The sequence below is a fragment of the Bombina bombina genome, chromosome 4, assembly GCF_027579735.1.
Source record: "Bombina bombina isolate aBomBom1 chromosome 4, aBomBom1.pri, whole genome shotgun sequence".
NCBI classification, from domain to species: Eukaryota; Metazoa; Chordata; class Amphibia; order Anura; family Bombinatoridae; genus Bombina; species Bombina bombina.
In genome coordinates this window covers 355,714,066-355,728,524 of record NC_069502.1, presented here as the reverse complement: position 1 = coordinate 355,728,524, position 14,459 = coordinate 355,714,066, and the positions used below count along the sequence as shown (strand labels likewise).

The 14,459-nt window shown below is 36.8% G+C and overlaps 1 protein-coding gene across 1 annotated transcript in view; it reads left to right on the top strand.

Annotated features, from left to right (window-relative positions):
- The window catches only part of BCHE (butyrylcholinesterase), a 582,206-nt gene that overhangs the window by 487,701 nt on the left and 80,046 nt on the right, over positions 1 to 14,459 (top strand). Inside the window, exon 5 of the mRNA XM_053710110.1 lies at positions 13,433 to 13,599. Coding sequence (XP_053566085.1) covers positions 13,433 to 13,599 — 167 coding nt within the window. The remainder of the gene's footprint in view (positions 1 to 13,432; positions 13,600 to 14,459) is intronic.

The window sequence follows — 14,459 nt, the reverse complement described above, 5'->3', positions numbered from 1 at the left end:
AAATTTAAATTATTAGTTAAATAATAATTTACCCTTCATGAGCTTTAATTGTGATGGCTGGGTAAAAATTTTGCAAAGTAAAGTAATAGAAGTTTAATTTTTTAAAGGTACCAACATTTACCCAATTTTTACATTTCCAATTAACATTTGGGTTTGTAGTCACAACTGGAGAGAATTAATATGAATTTCTAATGTATTTTATGGTCAAACACGTTCTATCCTATTTTTTAAAGGTGTTAAGATTAAAAACTAGATTACAAGTGCGGTGCAAAAATATTAGTGCTATTGAGTACTAACACCACTAAAGATAAATGGATAGCACTCCTATTCTTGCATAATTTACAAGTTGAAAGAAAAACGTTATTGCTTGAGCAAAAGCCTCAGGAGCACTACCATATGGAGGTCATATAGCTCAGCTGCGCTGTCCTATTTTCCACTCGAGCACTAACTGAAAAGCACACTATGGGGCAGAATTATCAAGAACAGAATAGAGCTTGATGCCCCTTGTTTACGGTGAGCCTTCAGGCTGCTCCATAACTTGCCTACCTGCTCTGATGCTGAGGACAGAAATAAACCCAATCGAATACGATCGGGTTGATTGACACCCACTGCTAGCGGGTGATTGCCAGCGAATCTGCAGGGGGGCGGCATTGCACCAGCAGTTCGCATACACTGTCAGCATGTATTGATGTGCAGCGGACATGATACGCTACATCTTATCATGTCCGCTCACACATTAATAAATAGGCCCCTATCAACTGTGTTAAAGCCTAAAGTGCATTAAGAAATACTTATTTAGAAGAAATTATATATGTGTATATATATATATATATATATATATAGTGATCTTCAACAAAGGACTGCACTCACTGGATTTCCTCAGACCAGAATAGACATGCAACTAGACTCAGTGATTTATAAACACATTAAGCCACTGAGGGGTGTAGGGGTTATCACCATGACAACCCCAGTTTTGGCGCAATTCACTTTTTGATTTGGTGGTGGGTGGGGCTTAATGTGTTTATAAATCACTGTGACTAGTTGCATGTCTATTCTGGTCTGAGGAAGGGGTCTGCAAACTCCTAAACGTTACCTAATATATAAGTATTTTTTTGGAAATCCAGTGAGTGCAGTCCTTTGTTGAAGATCACTGTGAATAATACTGATCTTGCACCCTGGTTGATGACTATATGACATTGTGAGTGCAGATACACATGGAGGATATATATATATATATATATATATATATATATATATAAAACATTTCTTTCTAAGTGAAGAACTATGATATTTAAGTTTTAAATGAATATGGTATAATATGAAGGTGTTTGACAGGTAAGGACTCAAAAGTGTGTATATTTGTGTAAAATTTGCGTGTGCACCATATTATTTTAAAATATTTTTTAGACATTTATTTCAATAATAAACATATGTTTTATATTTAATATGTAAAAAGTATAAATATGTGTGTAATACTTTCAATATTTTTAACATGTATTTTTTTTTTTACTTTCATTCTAGCCCTAACATTTTACTTTTGGTGTCAAGTTCTGCTAACTTTTTTAGCGCTGTTATGTATTGCCCTCGAGTGCAACACATAGTTATAAAGTAAATGAGGTTGAAAAAAGACAAAAGTTAATCGAGTACAACCTATAACATATAACTCACAACTTATAATTAGAGTGATTGTTAGGGTGTGGTCCCACAATATTGATAGTGCACCCTCTACTCTCAATAGCGCTCCACAAGGCCTAAATAGGGGAATTCTTGGCATTTAAATATTGTATCTTAAATGAAGACCAAACCGCTCTTCAGTTAAATGCCAAGGAATGTATTTTTGGTATGGATAATGATGCCATTAGATTTTCTGACAATACTTATCTTTGAGTGCCAATCAACAGGTTGCTAACTTACCTCAACAGAAAAGGACTTATAGTTCTTTCAGTGCTTCTGACAGCTTTTGTAGAAGTGGCAAACAAATATCAAGGCATTTTGTTTTTTAAGTTTTTTTTTTTAGCAATTTAGGCACATGATGATAAGGTATTATGGCACAAAGCACATTTTTACATGTGTATTAGTGATTTTCAGTGCAATTGTAACTTTGTTTTTGATGTATGAAATCAGTGATTGTATTATAAATTGCCTTATATAATAGTATGCAACTTATTCATCTTTTAGATGGGTTGATGTAGTTTAATGAGCTGTTTCTAATAACGACCCTTTACAATCAGAGTGTTTAGCTCCATTTTCAGATCTTATGGAAAAGGTTTGGACTTAGATTGAAAGAGATTGTAAGAAAGGCTCAACTAAAAGAATGAACCATAAAGAGAAAATTAAGTAACTTATTTTTATCTCTAAGGTTAAATTTGAGAAGACAATAGACAGCGCAATCAGACTCAAACAGAACGCACTGCGGTTCACCTTTAAATACAACACCGCAATATCAGATGGAAATCCACATCAAGTGAATAAATAAATAAGCAAAAGCGTGAACTATTATTTAATATATATAATTATTCATAAATAATCAACAAAAGATGCTAATAATTAACAAATGATGCTAACAAGTGGAAAACAGATTAAAATAACCAAATTGAAATAAAAGTGTAAATGGAAAATTAAAAATTAAGAATAAAAATAAAAAGTACAAAAATAATCCTATGAAGTGTATAAAAAATGAAGTGTATAAGAAATGATAATCTTATACACTTAACTTAGTCCCAGTTCTGTAAGTGGCTAAAAGTCTAGGTGGTAAAACACAGGCTCAATAAAACTCAAAATATGATGGTAGTTATTTAAACTTTGAGCAGAGCAGCTGATAGTTCACGGGGCTCCAGCTGTGTAAGTCCCGAGGCGGCAAGCTGTACAAGAAAGGATGAGAAAAACACAGCACATCCGCGATTCACAGTATTGTTTATTCTTCAAGCCAATGACACATAAGAAAAACACACTTACAAGATAAAAATGTAAAAAAGGCACTTCTGCCCACTGGCCAGATGACTTAGCCTGCTTTATTCCTCGAGGGGATCCCACGGACGCCAACCTGCAGCACCTGGTTTCAGGCTCCTCTCTGCAGCTGAGTGAAAAACTCTTACGCTGTTCGACACAGTTCTGACGTCTCCTATAGGTACCTCCTCCCTACGCATTTCATCTGCTCACAGGCAGACTTTCTCAAGGGATATTGAACAAGACAGATGTTCCGTGCACAGAAGGAGAGAGATTTTGAGGATCCCTACAATGGACCCGGTTCGTTTTTCCACAAGCTGCGGGCTATGTGCATGGAGGAACAGCAAGCGGAGGGCAGGAGGGGAGGAAGCAGGGTGTCTGGATGCAGCAGTAGCACCAACCGGTTTCAGGAGCATTGCCCACATTCAAGCACTAACACAACCTCTTCTTCCTCGTCTTCCATCCTATTTTTACTGCGGGGCCTAGACATGTGAACATATTTATGGGGAGAACATTTTAGAGTATAACGTCCCTGTAAACTCTGTTCTTTCATTTCAGAATTTTCAACTCATTGGGGCATATGTATCAAGCTCCGAATGGAGCTTGATGCCCCGTGTTCCTGGCGAGCCTGCAGGCTCGCCAGAAACAGCAGTTATGAAGCAGCGGTCCCAAAGACCGCTGCTCCATAACCTGTCCGCCTGCTCTGAGCAGGCGGACAGACATCGCCGGAAATCAACCCGATCGAGTACGATCGGGTTGATTGACACCCCACTTCTGACGGAAGATTGGCTGTGAGTCTGCAGGGGGCGGCATTGCGCCAGCAGCTCTTGTGAGCTGCTGGTGCAATGCTAAATACGGCAAGCATATTGCTCGCCATATTCAGTGAGGTCTGTCAGTCCTGATCCGCACTGTCGGATCAGGTCCGACAGACCTTGATAAATAGGGGCAATTGTCTGTAAAAACCCTAGTTTTCACAGCATCTTTGCCATAGTAATATCTGTGTGTGATGCAATATGATCATTATTATTTTGCAATGTAATCGTATTTTATATGTTTGATGTAGTTTATTGAGCTATGTCTAATAGTGACCCTTTCATATTTCAGAGCTTATGTAAATGGTTTGGAATGTGTCGAGAAGGAGAATGTTAGTCAGATGGATTGAGGTTGTAAGAAAAGCCCAACCTTTGAGAGAGACTGAGAAAGAATGAGCAGTACAGGGAAATGCAGTCATGAACCTAACTGTACTACTGGACCTAGACAGACAACGTAACTTCTTTTATCCCAAGCATATTCTCTTAGCAGGTTATTTTCCATAGAGTTAGTTGTATGACTATGGAGAATGGCTTTCTTGGTACAGTTATCTCCTTTATTTATATGACACTTTAAGCCACTGTCTCAAACAAATTGGAAATTCCTAGGCTGGCAATGATGTTATATTGTATACATGTCCTTGAGATTGTAATGAAATTTTTTTAATTATGTGGAGTAAAACATCTTTAGAGTCTCTCCAGTTTCCCAACATCCCTGACAGCTTGTGCAGTGTTATATAAAATTATTATTGTTATATGTGCTCATATAACTTTGCTCATACCTTGAGCTCTTTATGTCGCTGAGGACTGATTTTGCATCTTCATCACTCATGAAGCCTCTGTCAAAAAGGCAGTTAACCAGGATGGTGTTATTGTTTGAAGTCACTACAATTAAACATCAATATTAGTGCTTTTTATGTGAGATCAAATTTTCATTTTCAATTTCAGATAAGCCAATAGAAAAGCTTTCATTCTATTGGCTGATTTGAATTTGAAAATCAGCCAATAGTCACTTTAGGGCAATGCTCTACAAAAAGCCATTTTAATGGCTATTGCTATAAAAATAAAAATAAATTGGGGGGGGGGGGTGGGTTTATTTTTTTAAGTGGGGCTTTAATTTTAGAATAGGCATGATTGTTTTTTTATTTTTGACAATTTGTTTGTTTTTTCTGTAATGGTAGGTTTTAGTTTTTTTCTGTAATGGTAGTTTTTTTCCCTATAATGTTAGGTTATTTTATTTTTTAGTTAAGGTTAGTTTTTTTCAGGTAAGGTTAGGTTTCTTTTTGGGGTAACTTAGGGGGTGTTAGGTAAGAGGGATCGCTGGTTATGGGGGTTTAGATGTTAGTGGGTATTTTGCAATGGTGGTTTGGGGTCAATAGAGTAGAGGGGTAGTTTGCAATGTGAGGCTGTGATGGTTTAGGGGTTAATAGAGTAGAGAGGTAGTTTGCGCGCACCACTTGTAATTTGGATAAGAGTGTAATGAACACCACAATCTATTCTCCGCTCATAATCGGCCCTTTATGATTTAGCATGTGGGTGCACTGTTCCCTTTTTGATCCTAGAGTAACATAAAAGTCACCTATTAGAAGTTATTGCAACTCATATGGATCATGAGAAATTATATCTTTCAAAGAAAATATATTTTGCTTTTTTCTTCAGGATACATTCTTGTTATATATTTTTGTATTTATTAACATTTGTTGGTGGTTGTGTTGTTGTGTAGAGTCATCATTATCATCTGTTTTAGTGTAATGTGAATTATTGCTATTCTGGATGACATCAAACTGTGCCTCTAGGCCTGTGATCCAATAGGTTCCATTTATCAAGCTGCTGATGTAGCTTTGGAGCTCCTTCAGTGCAGGCCTACATCAGCAAGCCTGCAGATGACAGTTAAGAAGCAGCGGTCAACAGAGTTAGCTGGGGGTTAAAAATGTAGGACTAATCTGAACAATTTGCTTGACAGCATTGCTTCTCGGAATCTCGGGTGGGCAGATTTTCTAATTGGGAACCTGTCTGTCTGCTCAATAATAAACAGAGGCCAATGTCTCATGTACAACATCTATATTGTTCAAGTAATAGCTGTACCACTCTAGTAATTATATTACTCATAATAACTCATAATTATTCAAAATTAAAGGATGTTAAAAACTGGATTGATTCTCACTCCACTGATGTTTAGTTTTAAAAAGACTCTTATCTCTACTGCTGTGGCCAACTAGGAACAAATATAAAATTAGTTACTACACTGATCAAACAAATCTCTACACAATGTAGCAGGGTTATTCCTTAAAAAAGGTGGAGTATTCGCTTCTTACTATAATGGCAACTGGAGAAACCACAGTTTTCATTTAAAAAAGGACAAAATAAATACTGACATCATATCGTATTTTTTTAACTGTGCAAATTTAACAATATAAATTTTATTAAGCATTCATTTAAAGGGACACTGAACCCAATTGTTTTTCTTTCATGATTCAGATAGAGCATGCAATTTTAAGCAACTTTCTAATTTACTCCTATTATCAAATGTTCTTCATTCTCTTGGTATCTTTATTTGAAAAGCAAGAATGTAAGTTTAGATGCTGGCCCAACGACCTGGATTATTCTTGCTGATTGGTTGATAAATTCACCCACCAATAAACAAGTGCTGTCCAGGATTCTAAACCAAAAAATAGCTTAGATGCCTTCTTTTTTTAAATAAAGATAGCAAGAGAACGAAGACAAATTGATAATAGGAGTAAATTAGAAAGTTGCTTAAAATTGCATGCTCTATCTCAATCATGAAATATAAAATTAGGTTTCAGTGTCCCTTTAAATGAATTCTCAATAAAATGGATATTGTTTAATTTGCACAGTTAAAAAAATACCATATGATGTCAGTATTTATTTTGTCCTTTTTTTAAATGAAAACTGTGGTTTTCCAGTTGCCCTGATAGTAAGAAGCACATACTCCACATTTTTAAGGAATAACCCTGCTACATTGTGTACAGATTTGTTTGAACAGTATAGTAACTCATTTAAATATGTTCCTAGTTGGCCACAACAGTACAGATAAGAGCCTTTTAAAACTAAACGTCAGTGGAGTGAGAATCAATCCAGTTTTTTACCATCAATATTACACTTAAAGGGACAGGATGCCCAAAGGTTGAAACACATTGCAGCATAGCTGTTAAAAGCTGACTAGAAAATATCACCTGAACATCTCTATGAAAAAAAGAAAGATATTTTACCTCAAAATGTCTTAAGTATTCACACCCCATTGTAAAGGAATTTAAGCAGCAAATCAGCATGCCTGTCCCGGGACTTGCAAGGGAGCGAGCCTCATGCACACTCATGTTATTTCCCTATTCAGTTTAAGGAAGTTTACTATGAAATCTCATGAGATCACAGTTCATTACCTCAGCACTGCTGATGCTGATTGGCTGCTGTTCATTTCTTTTCTTTATTTTTTTACCTGCAGCTGGACGGAAGCTGAAGCTTAGCTGTTTACACAGCACTTTCTCTGGGGAGCTGAGGAAATTGTGAGGTAAAATATCTCTCTTTTGATGAGATGTTCAGGTGATATTTTCCTGTAAGCTTTTAACAGTTATGCTGCATCACTTTCAAGTGATTTAGCATATAAGTATTATGGCCCTTTAAATACTTTAAAAAAATTGTATTTGGGTATATCTGCAACGAGGCGCCTAATTGTTGAAACATTCTATCCGTATATATAAAAAAAAATTGTTTAATGAACTTTAATTATCACTGTAAGGTGTTTTATTGGGTGCACATTATTCTGGATTTGGGTTTTGGATACTTGAAATGATAAACTTCACGCCCTTGAAATCAACCAAAGTTGAACCAAATATTTATATGCCTTAAAGGACAGTGTGCTGGAAAATCCCCCCTTTAATGAATTTCCAATGATCCATTAGAACTATTGGAGTGTATTAAACTTTTACAAATATCTTTGCCCTTATTTTGTTATTTAAAAAAACTACTTCTGCCCATTGTATCTCCACCTATACAGCAAATGTCCTCGCTTAAGTATTGTCTATGTTGCAGCTACGTAAACATGAAGTTGATTAATGATTATTTTCAGTTGCACCTGCTTTTGTGTAATCAGACAAAGAAGGCAATAGTGGATAGTGGAAAAAAAGATAAGAATGTCTGCTCTCTCTACAACCCCCATTGGCTGAGCCTTTAGTCAAGATTTAAGAAGCAGCGGTCATCAGACCTCTGCTTCTCAACTCTATTCTCCATCTGTTATGTGGCATATATCAATCTCCCCAGAATTTTTGGACCAATGAGGTTGACAGCAGCTGTCCGTGTGTGATTGACTGCACATGGGCAGGGGGCGAAGTTGCAAATGAGCGTATGTGTGCAATGATAAATGCAGGCAGCGCACTTCTACATTCAACTGGTGATGCCGGGCAAACAAGGGCGAGGATGTATGCCCCTGTCTGCCAGTAGTATGATAAATCTAGCTCTCTATGGCAATATCTGTTAACAGTTCTTATTCTTCTATCCCTGGGAATTCTTAAACTAGTTGCTCCTCCTCTCCATCCATGTCTTGTGTCATGAGTGTTGATTTTAACTTGTTTCATTAAAGTTGTAAGTTATTGAATTCATGGAGTGCTGCCTTCGTTTTGTTCTTAGCTGCATAGCTCTCCCTTCCTTTACACTCTAATGGAATTCCCCTACCAGTTATAGTCAAACAACCCTCCCCCTTGCTGTGTTTTACCAACACGTACCACTTGCTAGTGATTCACATTTAATGTACAAAAGATTACAACTATTTTTTGTATTAAATGGTTTGTGTGTGCCAGTGTATACATGTTTCTGTGTGTACTGTTATTTGTGATTTGCATTTACTTTCTGTACCAGTTATACATAAAAATGTTGTTATTTCTTTCTAACTGTCAGAATTAATTAGGTAATCAGTCCCCATTTTAACACTCTGCTGGTGTGTTTTTACCCTCAAACTCTACTAAAAACTAATATCTGCCCTAGGCTGTGTATAAAGTTAACACATATACGTTTTTTTACATTCCCCTTGTGATTGGTTCTTTTGATTTTGCTTCTATGTTGATTGATGAAAAAGAGTGAAACATGCCACTCAAGAAATAAGAACAATCTAAATAAAAACGGCACTAATACAACATTAGCTAATAAAAAAAGTTGATATACAAACAGTTTAAGGGATTCATCCAAAAGTATGAATTCCAAACAAAAAAACTGCACATCATAATAGTAGCCAAGACCCAACATACCTTTATCACAGCTGATTTCAATACTCAATTTGTAGATTAGACCAACTTCACTCTTAGGGGCCGGTGTGTGGGTAAACATGATGCGCACAGCAATAAATTTATCACGGCACAAGCATTTCTAGTGAAATGCTTGTGCAATGCCACCCCCTGCAGATTTGCAGCCAATTGGCCCCCGAATCTGCAGGGGGTGCCAATCAACCCGATCTTATCTGATCGGGCTGATTGCTGTCCGCTCCTTCAGAGATGTCGGACAAGTTAAGGAGCAGCGGTCTTACGACCTGGGTGGACCTGAAGCGGAGTGGGTCGGAAGCAGCATCCCCTGCTTCATAAATCGACCCCTTAGAGTTATGGCTATTTTTATAATTTATACTTATTTCAGCAACAGCCCTCGTCAGCTAAAGTACTCTACACATTTAATTTACTGACTATATGGTATTGATGTCTATCAAAGGCACTAATGATTTAAATCTTTTGAGTTCTGGTGAGATACGAAAACTAAGCTATATCATGTAGCACCTTTAAATTAGATAACATATTTAGGGCCAGATTACGAGTGAATCACTATCGTTAGCGTGAGGAGTGTAAACGCAATCACAAGATCGTACTTTATGCTCAAATACATATTACAAGTAGCATTAATTTGGGCAAACTCGCAGTAATTTAAGATCCTCATATTCTTTATGTGTGGGGCATTGAGAATGTCTCCTCATATTAGAAGTTGAATGTAAATTCGATTGCTCGAACACAATCACATTTAACAATCAAACACCTAGATTATGAGTCTTGCGTTAGCTTTAAAAAGCAGCGTTGAGAGGTCCCAGCGCTGCTTTTTAACGCCCGCTGGTATTACGAGTCTTGAAATGACAGGTGTACCGCTCACTTTTTTGGTCCGACTCGAAAATACCGCAAATCCACTTACGTCAATTGTGTATCCTATATTTTCAATGGGACTTGCATAACGCCAGTATTACGAGTCTTCCAAAAAGTGAGCGGTACAGCCTCTCCTGTCAAGACTGATACCGCATTTAAAAGTCAGTAGTTAAAAGTTTTAACCGAGCCCCCCCCACATCGCAAACACTAAAAACATATTTTTAACCCCTAATCTGCCGAACCGGACATAGCCACTATAAAAAAATATATTAACCCCTAAACCGCCGCACTACCACATCGCAAACACTAGTTAAATTTTATTAACCCCTAATCTGCCGTCCCTAACATTGCCGACACCTACCTACATTTATTAACCCCTAATCTGCCGCCCCAATGTTGCCGCAACTACATTAAAAGTATTAACCCCTAAATCTAAGTCTAACCCTAACACCCCCCTAACTTAAATATAATTTAAATAAATCTAAATAAAATAACGACAATTAACTAAATTATTCCTATTTAAAACTAAATACTTACCTATAAAATAAACCCTAAACTAGCTACAATTTAACTAATAGTTGCATTGTAGCTAGCTTAGGATTTATTTTTATTTTACAGGCAACTTTGTATTTATTTTAACTAGGTAGAATAGTTATTAAATAATTATTAATTATTTAATAGCTACTTAGTTAAAATAAAGACAAATTTACCTGTAAAATAAATCCTAACCTAAGTTACAATTACACCTAACACTACACTATAATTAAATTAATTACCTAAACTAAATAAAAATTAAATACAATTTAAAAAAATTATCTAAAGTACGAAAAAAGCAAACACTAAATTACAGTTTACAGATTACACCTAATCTAATCCCCCTAATAAAATAAAAAATCTCCCCAAAATAATAAAAAGCCCTACCCTATACTAAATTACAAATAGCCCTTAAAAGGGCCTTTTGCGGGGCATTGCCCCAAAGTAATCAGCTCTATTACCTTTAAAAAAAAGTACAATACCCCCCCAACATTAAAACCCATCACCCACACACCCAACCCTACTCTAAAACCCACCCAATACCCCCTTAATAAAAACCTAACACTAACCCCTTAAAGATCACCCTACATTGAGAAGTCTTCACCCAGCCGGGCCGAAGTTCTCAATGAAGCCAGGCGGAAGTCTTCATCGAAGCCGGGAAGAAGAGGTCCTCCAGACGGGCGGAAGTCCTCATCCAGACGGCATCTTCTATCTTCATCCATCCGGCGCGGAGCGGCTCTATCTTCAAGACATGCGACGCGGAGCATCCTCTTCAAATGAAGTCCAACTGAAGAATGAAGGTTCCTTTCAATGATGTCATCCAGGATGGCGTCCCTAGAATTCTGATTGGCTGATAGAATTCTATCAGCCAATCGGAATTAAGTTGATCCAATCAGCCAATAGGATTGAGCTTGCATTCTATTGGCTGATTGGATCAGCCAATAGAATGCAAGCTCAATCCTATTGGCTGATTGCATCAGCCAATAGGATGTTTTCTACCTTAATTCTGATTGGCTGATAGAATTTTATCAGCCAATCGGAATTCAAGGGACGCCATCTTGGATGACGTCATTTAAAGGAACCTTCATTCTTCAGTTGGACTTCGTTTGAAGAGGATTCTCCGCGTCGGATGTCTTGAAGATGGAGCCGCCCTGCGCTGGATGGATAAAGATAGAAGATGCCGTCTGGATGAAGATTTCTGCCCATCTGGAGGACCTCTTCTTCCTGGCTTGGATGAAGACTTCTGTCCGTCTGGAGGACCACTTCGTCTGGCTTCGTTGAGGACTTCGGCCCAGCTGGGTGAAGACTTCTCAAGGTAGGGTGATCTTCAAGGGGTTAGTGTTAGGTTTTTTTAAGGGGGTATTGGGTGGGTTTTAGAGTAGGGTTGGGTGTGTGGGTGGTGGATTTTAATGTTGGGGGCGTATTGTCCTTTTTTTTAAAAGGTAATAGAGCTGATTACTTTGTGGCAATGCCCCCCAAAAGGCCCTTTTAAGGGCTATTTGTAATTTAGTATAGGGTATGGCTTTTTATTATTTTGTGGGGCTTTTTTATTTTATTAGGGGGATTAGATTAGGTGTAATTAGCTTAAAAAACTTGTAATTATTTTGTTATTTTCTGTAATTTAGTGGGGTTTTTTTCTTTCGTTCTTTAGATAATTTTTTTAAATTGTATTTAATTATATTTAGTTTAGGTAATTAATTTAATTATAGTGTAGTGTTAGGTGTAATTGTAACTTAGGTTAGGATTTATTTTACAGGTAAATTTGTCTTTATTTTAACTAGGTAGCTATTAAATAGTTAATAACTATATAATAACTATTCTACCTAGTTAAAATAAATCCAAAGTTCCCTGCAAAATAAAAATAAACCCTAAGCTAGTTACAATGTAACTATTAGTTATATTGTAGTTAGCTTAGGGTTTATATTTAAGGTAAGTATTTAGTTTTAAATAGGTATAATTTAGTTAATGATAGTTATTTTATTTAGATTTATTTAAATTATATTTAAGTTAGGGGGTTTTAGGGTTAGGGTTAGACTTAGGTTTAGAGGTTAATAACTTTAATATAGTGGTGTCGACGTTGGGGGCGGCAGATTAGGGGTTAATAAGTGTAGGTAGGTTGTGGCGACATTGGGGGTGGCAGATTAGGGATTCATAAGTATAATGTAGGTGGCGGCGGTGTCCGGAGTGGCAGATTAGGGGTTAATATTATAATGTAGGTTGCGGTGATGTCGGGGGCGGCAGATTAGGGGTTAATAAGTGTAATATTAGGGGTGTTTAGTATTTCCCCATAGGAATCAAAGGGGCTGCGTTAGGAGCTGAACGCTGCTTTTTTGCAGGTGTTAGTTTTTTTTTCAGCCGGCTCTTCCCCATTGCTTCCTATGGGGAAATCGTGCACAAGCACGTTTTGCCATCTCACTGCTACCGTAAGCAGCGCTGGTATTGAGGTGAGATGTGGAGCTAAATTTTGCTCTACGCTCACTTTTTTTGCGGCTAAAGCCGGGTTTGTAGGTAAGCGGTGAGGTAAAACCGCTCGTTAGCACCGCATAGCATTACCGACAAAATTCGTAATCTAGGCGAAAGTTTTTCCACTACCTGAGTTTGGCCAAAGGAAACAGCTGCACTAAACATTTCTATTTACCCCAAAACCGACACCCGCCAACATCAGAAACTAAACAACTACACGATTAGCCCCTAAACCACCACACTGCAATCTAACACACTACACTATTAGCCCCTAAACCGCTATACACCCACATTGCAAACTGATCTACTACACTATTAATCCCTAAACCACCACAACCCCATTGCAAAGTAAGCCACTACACTATTAACCCATAAATTTCAACTTTTGTTGAGTACCATTTTTGTTTTTGTTTTTTTAATTATCTCTTTTTTATATAGGTTATTTAGCCAAGATGAGACTATATATAATTAATTAATTCTGGATGGGATACCAAAGAGTCACATACAAAATGTACTTTTAGTAACAGCCATTATGTTGAAATATTTATCTTTTAGAAATCCAAATGGGGCACAATCTCTTGAAAACAGATGGCCTGTCTTCACACTCAACGAGCAACAATACCTTATTTTAGACGCAGAAGACTCAAAGACAAGTAGAAAAATGCGTGCCAAGCAGTGTAGATTCTGGAGCAAATTCTATCCCAAAGTACTGCAAATTACAGGTAAAGATAAACATGATAAAAACAATATATCTGATTCGGAGAAAGGTTTTCTCTTTAACAGTATTAAATATGTTGCACATTTTTTAAGACAATTAATGTCCTTTTTATATCTTTAAAAAGTGTTTTTAAAATATGAAAGTAAAAAGTAGATGGCTTGTGTATTGCTAAATCTAAAAATATAGGTAGAAGAGCATGGGAATTATTTAATTGTATTTTTTATCATTAGGTCTTTCTTGCTTCTGAGGCAAATAACGTTATTGTGTTGTGTACACTAATTAATTCACTCATCTTCTTTGTTTAACTTTAGGTTTCTTCTTATGCATCAACTTTTCAAAAGCAAAACGTTTAGCAAGTATAGTGAGATATATAAATGCATATATATATATATATATATAATAGAAAAGATAGAAATCAGCGCTAGAAGTGTATGAGTATGCTGTTAGTCTTAAAAAATATATTCCCATCCCACTACCTGGAATATATATATATACACAAGACACTTGCAGGTTATGCAGCAAACAGTCTCATTCAATCAAATGTGGTAAGTCTATGGATGTATATTGTTCATTAGAATCCACAATGCTAGTTCCTGTGTGCTGTGAAAGATTAGGCTGCTCGTCTGTGAGAAAAAGGATGATCCCCCGCAGGGCGAGGTTCCTCTTGAAAATCTGAAAGAGTATGGAAAAAGACAAGCACCAAAAGGCACACTTTGTGTAATACATTCATATAGTTTACATATAGTATAACAGTGGGAAAAATCCGCTCTCACCTGGTTCAACCTCAAGGTATGAGGTATAAAAAGGGCATTTGTGTTCGTGTACTCTCATCTCTTGTAGTCCTCCTGTATATCCTCAGGTCTC